The sequence below is a fragment of the Anoplopoma fimbria genome, chromosome 23, assembly GCF_027596085.1.
Source record: "Anoplopoma fimbria isolate UVic2021 breed Golden Eagle Sablefish chromosome 23, Afim_UVic_2022, whole genome shotgun sequence".
In the NCBI taxonomy this organism is placed as follows: Eukaryota; Metazoa; Chordata; class Actinopteri; order Perciformes; family Anoplopomatidae; genus Anoplopoma; species Anoplopoma fimbria.
This window is the reverse complement of record NC_072471.1, coordinates 15,413,295-15,428,224: the sequence shown is the minus strand read 5'-3', so window position 1 is coordinate 15,428,224 and position 14,930 is coordinate 15,413,295. Positions and strand designations below refer to the sequence as shown.

The 14,930-nt window shown below is 41.0% G+C and overlaps 2 protein-coding genes across 2 annotated transcripts; both read right to left on the bottom strand.

Annotated features, from left to right (window-relative positions):
* Window positions 1–850: 850 nt before the first annotated feature.
* Window positions 851–5,980, bottom strand: ucmaa (upper zone of growth plate and cartilage matrix associated a). Its single transcript, XM_054624981.1, has 5 exons — window positions 5,923–5,980; window positions 4,762–4,821; window positions 4,577–4,669; window positions 2,600–2,698; window positions 851–939 (listed from the first exon to the last, which is right to left on the bottom strand). The coding sequence occupies exons 1-5, from the start codon at window positions 5,978–5,980 to the stop codon at window positions 851–853; spliced, it is 399 nt and encodes a 132-aa protein (XP_054480956.1).
* Window positions 5,981–8,258: 2,278 nt separating this feature from the next.
* phyh (phytanoyl-CoA 2-hydroxylase) lies at window positions 8,259–12,726 on the bottom strand. Its single transcript, XM_054624646.1, has 9 exons — window positions 12,597–12,726; window positions 11,949–12,004; window positions 11,145–11,255; window positions 10,692–10,860; window positions 10,259–10,340; window positions 9,947–10,128; window positions 9,709–9,858; window positions 9,418–9,552; window positions 8,259–9,085 (listed from the first exon to the last, which is right to left on the bottom strand). The coding sequence occupies exons 1-9, from the start codon at window positions 12,660–12,662 to the stop codon at window positions 9,032–9,034; spliced, it is 1,005 nt and encodes a 334-aa protein (XP_054480621.1). The 5' UTR covers window positions 12,663–12,726; the 3' UTR covers window positions 8,259–9,031.
* Between the last annotated feature and the right edge of the window lie 2,204 nt (window positions 12,727–14,930).

The following is a 14,930-nucleotide window of genomic DNA, read 5'->3' as shown; positions in this document are numbered from 1 at the left end:
CAGGTGGCGCTCAAGTCTGCGACCCAATCCGCATGAAAGGTCAGAGGTGGGATCACAGTTTAGAGATAAAGTAAGGCTTTTGGATCGGTAGCTTTGTTATGGTCAGTAAGTAAAGAGTGACACGCCACGTTGTTTAGAGCATTTCGCTTGCTCTAATATTATCGCTACTGTTTTTTTTTTTCCGCCTCCTCTGTCTGTCCTCTGCCCAGATTGCGTCTACTGTTTCCACTCTGGAATGTGGGATTGGTTTAAGTCTGATGGATTCTGCAGCTCAACTCATCGTCTCTTTTATTCCACACCGCCTCCCTCCCTCTGAATTCTCCAAATACCAGACAGCTCTAGAGTGAGTTAAAACACATCAGTGGTCTAGGAATCAGGAAACTCATCGACATAAATTTGTCATTTTGATTTAAAGAGTTTCTTTAAATCAAAGTTTCTTTGCAAATAATACACCTACAATCAATGTCAGTTGTTAACATACGAGGTTGATTTATTGCTTCTAATGCCACAGGCTGACTTAAAAGGACATTGTATAGCTTGTATGTACATGTACAAAAAAAGGCCATAAAACAAGCATGCAAAACATGTAGCTTTCATTTAATATGATAAAGTTTAGCTTATAAAACCCAAACTGCACTTTTAATACATGTTACAGTTTGATGTGGAGACATAAGGCACAATTTAGGTTTATATATAAAAAAATTAAAGCAAGGAAACCTTTATCTTGTTAAGAAAATGATATGGACATAGCTTTATCTCTTGCTCTCAATGTGTCAGGAATCCCCTTTGGTACAGGTGATGGCAGTGTTAGCACTGCTCTGATGAGAGGTGCCTCCATGCGACAGTGCGCTCAGTGGAACCAGTAGTAGCGAGGTTGGTGGCCGTCGTAATGATACTCACGAAGCTGCTCATTCGTCTCACTCGATCTCTCATTTTGCTCTGCAGATAGAAAATTGGAATAACAGTGGCTGTAATCAATATTTTTTTTATACCAAAGGATCACATGACTACTGATATGTGACAGGGGTCTATCGTAATGGGAATAGTCACCGTACTTTGCACTTCAACTCTGCTTTAAGGAGCTTTATAAAATAATTTAGATTTAGATTTTCAAGCCAAGAACTTTACTGTTTTAATTTAGCGTTTACGGCCACAGCAGGCAGCCATTAACAGCGAAAAAACTTCTGATAAATCCACTCTATGCTACCTACACAGCACATTATTATGGCTTAGTCTTCCGACAGCGTATTAGGACCATTGTAGCTAAAAAAGAATTAAGGAGCCAGGAGGGGGGGGTAAATATCAGCAAATACTAAATATTTACAATATAAGAGACATACATTTACAAGAGAAAAAAAGGTTATTCTCTGAGATTAAAGTGATGAATCTACGAGAAAGAAACTCACAAATTTACAAGAAGAAAAACTCGAAACAGTGTGTAGTTTTTTACTGAAGAGACCCAATTAAGATAAGATAATCCTTTATTAGTCCCGCAGCGGGGAAATTTGCATTGCAATTCAGGGTCGATGTCTCTTCAAAGTCCAGATGCTTATGATAACATGAGGATTCTTTATTGCTAAATCCCATTGCAAAGTATAACTTTATTAGCTTATCCACTGCAGACATAATGCATGGCAAGCAGCAGCGTCTGCGGTGTAATGAAGTTCACCCAACCTCGCTAAGTAAGCGATGGGGTTACTAGAAAAAAAATAAAAAATGTACTGTTATTTTTTATCCTAAGTTTACCACTTTAAACTTGTACAAAAAAATCTGAATAATACCCCCAACTTTGTAACCTACAGTGGCCCTAGCGCGTAGTCGTAAATATAGGTGCTCTAAATTGTTAGCATTTAGCTAGGCGTATGCATTAGTGTATGTGAAGCCACATACGTAAACAGCCAGGTTGCAGATACCAAGGATTTCTGTTTACTATTGAATCTTCTACTCTGTAGTCAACAAACCTCAGTTCTGTGGCCTGTTGGAGATCGTTTTGTTCTCCTATAAAATCTTATTGACCTAAACCACCCAAAACACTGTGTACCTTAAAACCCACTTGCATCTTTATGGGTTCGCACTTCTATGTTTAGAAACCGTCACTGCAACTATACCACACCGGAGAGACAGCCGCAAGAAAAATTGTCAGCTCTGGGTGGACCACAAATGGACGGTTTGATTTTTGTCTCTTCGCTGTGGTCTAGACTCGTGGGTGCCGAGAGGTCCCGTCAAGACCCACTCTGCCTACCCTCAGTGTGTTCTCCCTGGTGAGTCCTCTTGTGACGACTGTCATTCGAGCAAATCTCAGGTTTTTTGAAAGGATGTGTTTACTGATCCAAACTCTCAATGCTGCATTTTTCTGTTGTATTCCATGTCACGAAACAAAGTGGTTATGAAATACACATAACGTTAAATGTATGTGTTTTCATTTGTCTTTTGGAAGGGCTGAAAATGTATATATGTTGGATGGTTATTTTTTTCCCTATTTATTTCTGCTTTTGTTTGTCATTCAAGCATTACAATGGCTGTCATTTTTTGAGGGGATACAGAGTTGAGAAGAAAGCATTACACGTGGAACTGAAAGCAGTTGCATGCATGGTCTCACCGTCGCGCTCCTCCTTGATGTAGTTCTCGTACTCATCCCTTTGCTCCTCGTTGTACTCCCTCCTCTGCTCCATGGCAGAAATCTTTACCCTCTGCTCGACTGTGGGCAGAAGAAAGGAACGGATTCTTATGGATGAAGGTCAGTATGCCACTTTGATCCAGATTGATATACATCTCAACAGCTATTGCATTTAATTTCGTGCAAACATTTTACGCTCCCAGAGGATGAGCCCTAATGGCAACCTTTCGCTCTGTTCTCACCAGCAGCTCCTAGTTTCGCTTGTCCTGTGAAATATCTCAACATCTACCATCTATCTACTAACATTTTGTACAGACATTTATGTTTCAGAGGGAGGCAACCTAGATGATCCACTGATATTGGGCGGCTGTGGCACATGAGGTAGAGCTCTCGTCCCGTAGGCAACATGCCGAGGTGTCCTTGAGCAAGACACCTAACCCCAAGTTGCTCCCCGGGTGCTTCTTAGCAGCCCACTGCTCCTCCGGGATGGGTCAAATGCAGAGAATTGTAATTTCCCCATTGTGGGACTAATAAAGGCTTTATTATTATTATTATTATTATTATTATTATTATTATTATTATTATTATTATTATTATTATTATTATTATTATTATTTCCTCTAGTGCCACCATGAGGTTGACATTTATGGATATGACTGGAATTGCTCAACACCTACTGGATGGGTTGCAATGACATTTACCTGTTAACAGAATTGAGACCGGACCTGAAATAAATCAATCATGTTATAATTTCTCATTAGCATTAAGCCTACTAATATTGATCTTGGATGCTGAAGTGATAGACTCACTGTAATTAGACTTTTGTTGACCTTTAATAATGTCCCTTATTCTCCTTACCATCTCGCCTTGACCTCAGAATAAAAGATCAAAAGCTCAAAGAAAGGTATGAAACTCATAGGAAGTTTTAAAAAAAAAAGCTATAAGAAATGTGCACTGATGTCAAACGTGGTTATGCAATCATCCAACATCTGTTGAAAATATTGCATATACCTGATTTATGTTTTGTCCTTTGAATAATCGAGCAATGCATCCAGGAGGAAATTCACCTTTTCTCTTAGTAGATGTTGTTTCTTAGACTAAGTGAGGCTCAACTGATTATATGAAATCATGAAATTGGATGAAAAACCACAAGAAAGCTATTCTTAGTATTACCCCGAGGGCCTGCACAACATGTGCATCACTTTCTGGCAAAATACAAAAGTCCTTACAAACACTCGCTCGGCTGTCCCCTCAGTTTCTAATGAACCACCCTGGCAATGTGCGCCTGTTTGTCCAGAGCCGAGGCCCCGTTTGGTGCTCTGATGGGCGGGCAGAAGAAAAATGAATTAACATACTTTACTGTAAATAAGAGCGTCACCGTTGTGGGCAGCATATCGACATGTCTGGACATTTTTATGCTTTAAAGGAAGCCAGGGATCCTGTTTGGATTTTAGAAAAGTTATTTTATGTGCTAGAGAATGATAACGGGTATGATAACTAGTGAGCAGCTTTGGCCTTGAACACCTCTCGTGTGTGTTTGTTCCTTTTGGTTTGAAGGGGCAGTGGAAGAATGAGCTTATTGTACGGAGATAACTGAGAGAGGAAGAGCCTGCTCCATACTACCCTGTGACTCCTTCTGCAGCCTCCAGTGTGTGTGTGTGTGTGTGTGTGTGTGTGTGTGTGTGTGTGTGTGTGTGTGTGTGTGTGTGTGTGTGTGTGTGTGTGTGTGTGTGTGTGTGTGTGTGTGTGTGTGTGTGTGTGTGTGTGTGTGTGTGTGTGTGTGTGTCAGATAAAAGAGCTGGTTCTATGTGTAACACCTGCTTGAGTTTCCACTACTCTCTCTCTATTTCTCTCTTGGACTTTCGCAGCTGGCAGTCAAAACCTCAAACCATGTCATCCTCTGAACTACAAACCAATAGATAGATAGATAGATAGATAGATAGATATCAAAGAACTTGCCTTGCAGCTCATAGTACCGGGTTGAGCGGCGACTGCGGCGTTTGAAGAAGTTGGAGGCGTCCGACTCGGGCATGAACACTTGCCGCGCTGCGCCTAAAAGTCAAAGGTCAGAAGGTGAAGGTCACGCAGGGAGGAAAGTGGAGCTAGGTTATTTAAAATGGTTAAAAGGCTTGATCTAGTGTTACCTTTTGGATCGGCTGCTTTTGAGTCGCCCCGCACCGCCGCGCTCCTCACCACACTGGAAACTGTGGAGAAGGAGAAATTATGATGAGCATGAACATGGAACAAGTCAGAGTAATTGGCCTTTTATTAATGAGTATTTGGCATGAAGAGCTGAAAACTGAAAATTCCAACATGTGCTTTTTTCTTTATCCCGATGATAAAGCGGACCAGGAAAACCTCATGAGTCTACAGAATAGACCTCGAACTTCTATACAGGCGCACTAGAATTAGGACATTTACATAAAGCTTTTTAGCCTCCTACCTCTTGATTTAGTCAGTGTTTGATGTTTGTGCCAAAATGACTTCTAAACTGTCCTCTACACGTTACTGTTTCCCCTTACAGTTGCCATCTCTCAAAAACGTTACAAAAGTAAATGCAACCAAAAATAAATTTAATATAAAAATTGCGTCACACAAGATTATTAGTACAACTGGACCACTGATGACCGTTACCAATATAACGAAGGCTGCGTTGGCCTTAATTGTCCCTCCAGAAATGACCAATGTGACAGATTAAAACAGGATTATAATGGCAATAACCTTACTTTGTATTAATAATTATAAAGCGTAAGATGTCTTGGTTGGCTAAGTCATCTAACAATTGACAACTGACAAGGCTCATTTCAAATTAGTGTTGCTCATTGGCATTATCATCTATACCGCGCCCTCTAGCTCCCCGATTGGTTTGGGTCCCAGCTGTCAGTTGAAACGTACCAATTTTTTTTTTTATTTCAGCTCTGATGCCTGAAAACAGGAATTCAAACTTTGACGCAAATATATATATAAATTTGATTCTACAATCAGTATTTATTATTCAAATCAACTTTTACAACTTTTCTAAATGTTTTAAAGTTGATTCACTCTGATCCCTGAATTGCAAATATGAAGCTGAAATTTTGAACTAAATGTGGAATTTACAAATCAACTTTGACGGATTAAAATTCTGATACAACAAAAAAAAATCATGCTCAATGCAACATAATACTACTAGATTTTTTCCATACTAACAGACCTCAAATATCAGCATTTTTATATCCTCAAATCTGTCCTGCTCATATCCCAAGGATGATGTATAATCCCTCCAAAAGATACCTTTTCCCCAGCTACCCAGACAAGGTACTCACAGGTGAGGATGAGGAGGGTGGTGAGCAAAGAGAGCACGAAGACTCGAGTCCAGGACATCTTGAGAGAGAAAAGCAAGAACTCTAGTGGATTTAACCCACACCTAGAAGAACTGAGCTGGGAATGATGAGGAAGGTGGGAGGAGAAAAGGAAGAGAAAGACTCAGGGAGGGGAGGGAGGCTGCTGGAATAGGAAAAGAAGATGAAGAAGAAAACAAGGAGGGATGTGTTAAGTACCTTTTTTTTAAAGAGAGAGGACAAGGACATCAAAGAATGTCAAATGTCAAAGCAAATTTGTCCTGGATGTCAATGGCCCTTTTGCGCCTGTAGGAGGAAGTTCAAATGGAACTTCACGAAAGCTGTCCTGAGGGAAATGTCTTGTTTTTGTGTATTTGATTTGTTTCAGGGGTTTAATTTGAGTTGGTCGGACAAAATCCACAGTTCAGTTAGACTGTGAATTAAAGGTGCTAAATTCCAAATTTCGGAGCATATCTATGATTGAAGGATGGTCTCCACGAGGCTCTCAACATGGCACCAGCTGACGTGTTTGCTAGCAGCTAACGGAGCCAACGGCTCATACAGCTGAAACAATGGCAACAGTGCTGACGGAGCTAACAGTGTTTCCCTGAGGGGGAACGGAGGGTGGGCACTACGCTTTGAGACGACATTATCGGAGGCCACTAGCTAGCCAGTGGGGCACATGCAGTAACATTCACAAACATAAATTTGGAATTTGGCTCCTTTGAGTGAGGAAAATAGTTCAGTTTAAAGACTGCAAGGTATAAAAATATATAATATTATACGATATAAAATACGAAAAAATAAAAAAAATAGTGGCTATCTATCACAAAAATAATCCTACTTTATAACACTTATATTTTTAATATATAATATAATAATACTTTTTTTTTTTTAATCATTTTTTGGCTTTATGACATGCCCTATTGTGCCTTGAGACCTTTCCATATGTGTGATGTAGATTTCCCTTGAAACTGCTGTGTGTTCATTATCATTCCAGGTATGAATGATCTCAACTTTTTAGCATTGCACTAAAATGTGGTTAACGCTACAATATGCTGCGTGCTATGGAACTGAATGAGAGGAGTTTAGCTTCAACTGAGAAAGGCCAAATGCACGAGTTTCCATGGATTTTTCCTCCGACTACGTGTGTGATATAGTGAAATCTGGTATGTGTTATCTCTGAAGGAAACTGGGCAGAGACGACTGGCCGCTTTGCTTAGGAAAGCGACAACTGATCTGCAGTCTGGGAAACATTTCTCAGTGAAATGAGCTGCAGTTAGACCCGTGTGTGAGAGACTCAATGCTGTGTGTGCATTTGTACGTTTACATGAATGTGCATGTGTGTTCTCATGTGCATATTTTGGTGTGGGTGTGCATGTGTGCATATATTGCATATCAGCCTTTCTGCATGTGAAGTGATTTCCTGCATTTCTGAATTAGAGAGCTGAGAGCTTCCCTCTGGGTTTGAACAAAGACGCTGTTTAGCTCTCCTGGATCAGGTGTTTTTTGGGGGGGTTCCAACGTTGGGGAGCCAGGAAATAACCCGGCCCCCGTCCGGAAAAACAGCCAAACCCTCCGAGACCAGCAAGCGACTATTGCTGTCCAAGTGTAGGTCAGTGTTGAGCAACTTTCTCTGATGCACTTAAAGCAGCATGGATGATTTTTTTATGGAAGGCAAATTGAGGAGGCCAATTCTGAGATTTTTTTTTTGTTCAGGTTGCTGCTGCCCAAATCAGAGCTTAAAGAACAGTCACATGGATGTACTTGACAGTAACATGTTTGGGTTATTGTTACCTTCCATCCTGCCAAGTAAGAGATTCACAGCAAATCTTGACTCTTGTAGATCAGACCACTTATCTACTGTGACTTTATTTTGTTCTGCTCATCTTTCCGAGCAGGTTGATCCTTTAACCCATAATCCTTTGTGGTTACGCAATTTACAATCTCACTAGAGAAGCAACCAGAGTTCACTGGTGTTTTTTCCAGATAAAACAATCAATAAATGCATACATAAATCATTAACCAATCAGAGCCTGTTGTCCCTGAATGCAGCCTTTTTCTCTCGTTGGTTTAAACAAATGATAAAGAGCAACAGTTTTTGATTAAACATACATATTACTTATGTCATAAAGTATTGAATGTGTAATATAATTAACGTTATTATACTTTATGACATTATTGGATCTTAAATATGTTGTAGACTTAATCATTTACAATTGGGTGACATAACTGACTGTTTTTGAATGACATTATAGGTCAAAGGGGCAGGTGTGTGTTTCTGTGTCTGAAGCGTTAAAGGAAATATAACCATGTCTCATTAATATAGCTTTCATTTTTATTATTAGTGTTATTAAAACATTACATTTGCCACATCAAGATTGTAGAAAACACACATCCATTCACTAATCATCAAACAGACACACCAACATTAACACGTTGATACATTTATAAGGCCTCTGTGTTAATTAACAAGAGCTACAATCAAAAAGGAGCATTCTCTACATCTCTGCTTGAATACAGTTTTCATTATTCTCCCTCTCACTCTGCCTTGTCCTTCTCTCAATCTCGCTCAGCCTCTCTGTCACTCACAATAGGCTTACTTTTCTTAATCAACATGCCAGAAATCATCGTTAACATCCCTTTCCATGAGGGTTTTGGTGAATTAAACCGCATGTTGTGCTGTAAAACACGGTACAAGATATAGCAGCCAGTGTGCTCATAAGCTTTATTCTGCATGACTACGTAGTGATTTACTGTGACAGGTAACTGACATTTTCTATTTGAAAAGTATTTCCCGTTTTTATTCTCTCTTTTAGAACAACATGTTCTGGATTACTTTCCCAAAATGTTACAACGCGCACACACGCTGAAGCCTCAATTAAATAAACAGTACGCGATCTAAAAATTATGTTCCTCAATTTCTAAAGGAAATTATGGATTGCAGGATTAGATTTTTTCTTCATGATGACCTGACAGGAAGCCTTGAACACTTTCTGTGCCGGTGCGAACGTGCCCTGTTGCTTCTCATCCGATCACCATGACGATCCGTGGTCACGCTGCAACAACGCTGCGTTTTCTTTGTGCGTCACTTTCACAGCGAGGTCCTCTCTCCTTGCACAAGGCGGCCTTTGAAAGCCCAGGTGTCCTGTAGCGATAAAACCAAGTTTAAGGGTCAGTTGGTCAAAAAACAACCTTAAATTTTTTTTATGGTTTTCAAGTTAACATGTTATCTATACAACTACATTATGTCCCAAGGATAATCAGTCAGTTTAATGATATATGATTTTTACGAAGATACAATGCACTGAGCATCTTTACACCTAAGAAACTGGTGCTTTTGTCTGTCTGACTAAAATCATGTGGTCATGTAGGATTGTTTAACAGTTAAATGGTATAAAATATCTAAAACGCATTCAAGTCTTTTGAATATAAGATTGTGTTGTCGGCTGTAGCAGGGAGCATTTTAGACAGTCTTACCTTGAAGGTAAGTTCGTCGCCCAAATCGTACTTCCTGGTTGCAATTTCCTTCACTTCCTTCTCTATGTTTTCCTGTGTGGTTCCCTTCACGTCGATGTAATAGCAGTCAGCGCTGGCGTAGTGGCAGGAAATGGCCTGGACACATATACGTACACGTGTTCAGACACTATTTTCTTTAAAATGTACAATAGGTTTCATCACATCTGCTGTTGTGATTTGCTTTTGTAACTCCTGTGAGCTGATGAAGTACGTAGCTAGTTTGATTGAGGTGGATTATGGGTAGCGTCGTACCTTGCGGAAGCCCTTTGTCTGGTTCATGCCAGAGCCGTGGATCAGCAGCGGGTGGAAGAAGACGGTGTCGCCCTTCTCCATCTCCAGGTGCACCCTGGGGAGCGTCGGGTCATAGTCTCGCACTCCGTGGTACATCTTGTTTACACCACCCTGAAGACAGGCGAGACAGTGCACATTTGTGTATGTGTTCCTCCTAGCAGGCGTTATCATGCTTCATGGTGATTTCATGCGTTTATACCTCCCACTCCGGGTAGTTGTGCTCCTGCAGCGTGCCGGTGTGCGTTCCCGGCAGGACGACCAGGCAGCCGTTCTGCCTGTTCACTTTCTCCATCGCAGTCCACGAGCAGACGATCCTGTCGGACGGGCGGAACGGGAAGTAGTGCAGATCCTGATGCATCGGGTGACGAGATGTCTTCTTACCTGAAACAGCAGTTTATGTTTTGATCGAACTGGATGAGGATTAATAAGGCAGTTCCCGTGTCCGGGTTGCTTCCAATGTTTCTCCAGATAAACAAAAAACTGATTATTTTGAAAACGAATAGCTCAGTACCTGCATCAGGAGGTTTGTTTATCAGCATTGTGTGCATGGCCATGATGTTGGGTCCGGTGACACACTCGACATACTTCAGGATCTGACATAGGAAAGCACAATTTTTTTGCCTTGAGGTTTTAATCATTTCAAATTTAAGTTCTATTGAAAAGGAAAAAAAAAAGAATTGAGAGATTACTCTATTTTTGTTTGTGGAAAATTGGTGCAGTGTGTTTTTTGCTTTACCACTAGAAAGTGGCTTTAAAAACCTGTGTATCAAATACCAAATATTTTGACAATGACAACACACTACATCTTCAAGTATTCATTGAAAGAGGTTGAAGGACCTGACGGGATCTACTTGGTGTGTGTGTGTGTGTGTGTGTGTGTGTGTGTGTGTGTGTGTGTGTGTGTGTGTGTGTGTGTGTGTGTGTGTGTGTGTGTGTGTGTGTACCTGTGGTAAGGAGCAGTACCGGAACAGTTCAGGATCTTCCTGGAAATCCTGGAGTTTGGAGACCGCTTTTTGATCCGGAACAAACTCAGACCCAACGATTGCCACATCCCTCATCACCATCATTCCGGGAACCTTGACTTCCCGTCGACAGACCCGTTCAAACTCCTTCCTGAAGTACGCACACACAGAAGAACACACATTTAACACTTGACAAAACATCTGAAGCTCTATAATAAACGTACCTATGTATTCACTGTGGAGTCCTGGATTGATATTGTACATGTCATTTTGATGGAAATATACAGTTAATTAAATACCTTGGAGACACATTATAGTAAGTTCGCTGTCCTCATTAATAGGATTAATTGTATTTTAATGGTTTAAAGTTCTACTTCTATAAAAAGCCACTAGTGTTTCTTCTTTGTGGTTGTCAGGATGCTCTATGATGCTCACCTGAACTTGTTGATGTCCTCTTCAGACACCAGATTCTTGATGAGGATGAACCCATTTTTCTCATAGAAGAGTCGCTGTTCTGGGGTCAGCAGGTCGGTATCGTCGGTGTATCTGCCCAAATAAAGTGATAACACACAACCCTATCACCACATGTTTTATGGCAGGTTGCTATAAACAGGTATTGACTTGAATGTCGCATTCAAGTCAAATTGGATTTAGAGGATTTTACAGTTGTTGACAGTCACCACCTGCTAGTGTTGATAACAAGGAGGACATGAAAGACTTTTCTGGAACATGAACAGACGCTAAATTGTCTGGGGCTTGTTTAGTCGCTGTCTTATGAGCAAACGAACCTGAATGCACCACCTGCTATTAAACGCAGATAGTCAGAGGTGAATGATAAAGATGCATTGTGAAGTTTTGGATAACGTTAAGCCTCAACACCTGGCTTCCGTGTTTGCAATGCATTGTCAACATAAAGTGAGCGTGTTGGCGCAGGCTGAAAACTCACCTCTTCAAGAAGTACTACCCTGAGCCTTCCTCTTAGCACTTATTGTATTCATATTAGTCTGTTTCTGCACTATACTTTTGCTCTGGTTTACGCTCTTAGATGCTTGTTTAAGAAAGGAGATGCACTTATGACTTCTGGTGACTAGTAGTTCTCTTGAATACCTATGTTGAATACACTTATTGTAAGTCGCTTTGGATAAAAGCGTCTGACTGTAATGTAATGTAGTGTAATGTAGTGTAGTGTAGTGTAATGTAATGTAATGTAATGTAATGTAATGTAATGCGTGTCCCTACCTCAGGCTCTGGGGGGGACTGTAGGTGAAGGTTTGAACAGAGGTCGGTGCAGCTCTCTGAAGAAAAAAAGCAGTCAAGGAGACAACTGAAAGCACGTTACGACAGTGTGAAAAGTAAAATATATAGAAAAGCCTTTGACTTCTGTAATTAAACTTACTTATTAAAGATAAAACACTGACGTTTCTAAACTTAGCCCCTTTGAGTTACAGTGTCTCCGCCAAATAACGTTAGATAGATAGTATAAAACTATTCCAGAGCCTAACATAGCTGCTGCAAATGTACTCACAACCTCTTTACTTTAAACAAACATACTGCTGTAGCAGGTGTAGCTGCAGGATATGATACATGACGTCATAACGTTACAGAAACAAAGAAGACCCCACTCAATTCAGAAATAACAGTGTATCTGTTACTGTGCCTAATGGGTGGAAAAGGGTAAATGCATTAGCGTCAAAAACAATAATAACAGGCAGTAAATGCCCTCTATTGCTCTCCATGTCATCATGGGCCTGCCGTCGACCGAGGGACCCCGGTCTAGCTCACCGGAGCTGTCCGCCGCTAGGAGCGCGTTTGTCGGCTAACGAGTCAACCTTTTCAGCCCCGGTGATGATCCAACATATGTAGAAACAAAGCCCAACAAAAGGATACGATCGTGCCAGGTGGTCGATCAAGATGACTGATCAGCAGTCTGAGTCTTTCAGCAGCCCGAGACATTTTGCAGGCGGGTTGTGTCCTGTGTGAGCCGGAAAACACCGCAGACAGGAGAGAGGGAGGCTGACTGGGGCAAAGAGCAGAGTGATGTAAGCTTTAGATAACTAGGCTTTACACTGTAGACAACTTCTGGTACATTAAAATGTCATTGACCTCCATTATAATAGTGGAATATCTAGAGATAGATATCTCAAAACCTGCTCCAATAATCTCTTTTAAATCACTTTCTTAAAACACATTTTTACAGAATGGCTTTTATGTGATGTCGTCGTTTTACTGTTTTATCTGATATTCGTTTACTATTTTATGTTTATCTATTTCACTTGTTTTTATTTATTTTGTTCGTTTATTTGATTGTCACTTGTTATTTCATTTTATTTCTTAGTTTAGTTTTATCATTGTTTCATCTATTGCACTGTTTTGCTGCCTTGTCTGTCGAAGCACTTTGTAAACCTTGTTTTTAAAAGGTGCTATATAAATAAAGTTATTATTATTATTATAAATAAATAAATATATCTGCATGACTACATTACATTACAGTCATTTAGCAGACGCTTTTATCCAAAGCAACTTACAGGAAATGTATTCAACATAGGTATTCAAGAGAACTACTAGTCACCAGAAGTCATAAGTGCATCTCCTTTCTTAAACAAGCATCTAAAAGCATAAACCAGAGCAAAAGTACAGTGCAGAGGCAAATTACTATGAAAACAATAATTGCAACAGACTAATACGAATACAATAAGTGCTACAAACGAATACGAATAGGATAAGTGCAGTAAACGAATACGAATACAATAAGTGCAACAAACTAATACGAATGCAATAAGTGAAACAAACTAATACGAATGCAATAAGCGCTACGAGGAAGGCTCAGGGTAGTACTTCTTGAAGAGGTGAGTTTTCAGCCTGCGCCTAAAGATGGGCAGCGACTCTGCTGTCCTGACGTCAGTGGGGAGTTCATTCCACCACTGAGGGGCCAGGACAGAAAAAAGCTGTGACCGGGTGGATCGGCCGCAGGGACCTCTGAGGGACATCTTGACAGAAAAAAACAGAAATGTAGAAATTTTTGCAAATTTATTAAAAAAGAAAAACTGAAATATCACATGGTCATAAGTATTCAGACCCTTTGCTCAGTATTGAGTAGAAGCACCCTTTTGAGCTAGTACAGCCATGAGTCTTCTTGGGAATGATGCAACAAGTTTCTCACACCTGGATTTGGGGATCCTCTGCCATTCTTCCTTGCAGATCCTCTCCAGTTCTGTCAGGTTGGATGGTGAACGTTGGTGGACAGCCATTTTCAGGTCTCTCCAGAGATGCTCAATTGGGTTTAGGTCAGGGCTCTGGCTGGGCCAGTCAAGAATGGTCACAGACTTGTTCCGAAGCCACTCCTTTGTTATTTTAGCTGTGTGCTTCGGGTCATTGTCTTGTTGGAAGGTGAACCTTCGGCCCAGTCTGAGGTCCTGAGCACTCTGGAGGAGGTTTTCTTCCAGGATATCTCTGTACTTGGCCGCATTCATCTTTCCTTCAATTGCAACCAGTCGTCCTGTCCCTGCAGCTGAAAAACACCCCCATAGCATGATGCTGCCACCACCATGTTTCACTGTTGGGATTGTATTGGGCAGGTGATGAGCAGTGCCTGGTTTTCTCCACACATACCGCTTAGAATTAACGCCAAAAAGTTCAATCTTGGTCTCATCAGACCAGAGAATCTTATTTCTCATAGTTTGGGAGTCCTCCATGTGTTTTTTGGCAAACTCTATGCGGGCTTTCATATGTCTTGCACTGAGGAGAGGCTTCCGTCGGGCCACTCTGCCATAAAGCCCCGACTGGTGGAGGGCTGCAGTGATAGTTGACTTTGTGGAACTTTCTCCCATCTCCCTACTGCATCTCTGGAGCTCAGCCACAGTGATCTTTGGGTTCTTCTTTACCTCTCTCACCAAGGCTCTTCTCCCACGATTGCTCAGTTTGGCTGGACGGCCAGGTCTAGGAAGAGTTCTGGTCATCCCATACTTCTTCCATTTAAGGATTATGGAGGCCACTGTGCTCTTAGGAACCTTGAGTGCTGCAGAAATTCTTTTGTAACCTTGGCCAGATCTGTGCCTTGCCACAATTCTGTCTCTGAGCTCCTTGGGCAGTTCCTTCGACCTCATGATTCTCATTTGTTCTGACATGCACTGTGAGCTGTAAGGTCTTATATAGACAGGTGTGTGCCTTTCCTAATCAAGTCCAATCAGTTTAATTAAACACAGCTGGACTCCAATGAAGGAG

Excerpts from the sequence above, each read along its gene's own strand:
- phyh (XM_054624646.1), bottom strand. The coding sequence starts at position 12,662 with ATGTCTCGGGCTGCTGAAAGACTCAGACTGCTGATCAGTCATCTTGAT. Across the intron at positions 10,861-11,144 it reads GAGGACATCAACAAGTTCAG|GAAGGAGTTTGAACGGGTCT; the intron begins GTGAGCATCATA and ends TGCGTACTTCAG. Across the intron at positions 10,129-10,258 it reads AAACAAACCTCCTGATGCAG|GTAAGAAGACATCTCGTCAC; the intron begins GTACTGAGCTAT and ends CTGCTGTTTCAG.
- ucmaa (XM_054624981.1), bottom strand. The coding sequence starts at position 5,980 with ATGTCCTGGACTCGAGTCTTCGTGCTCTCTTTGCTCACCACCCTCCTC. Across the intron at positions 4,822-5,922 it reads CACCCTCCTCATCCTCACCT|TTTCCAGTGTGGTGAGGAGC; the intron begins GTGAGTACCTTG and ends CCTTCTCCACAG. Across the intron at positions 4,670-4,761 it reads AAAAGCAGCCGATCCAAAAG|GCGCAGCGCGGCAAGTGTTC; the intron begins GTAACACTAGAT and ends TTTGACTTTTAG.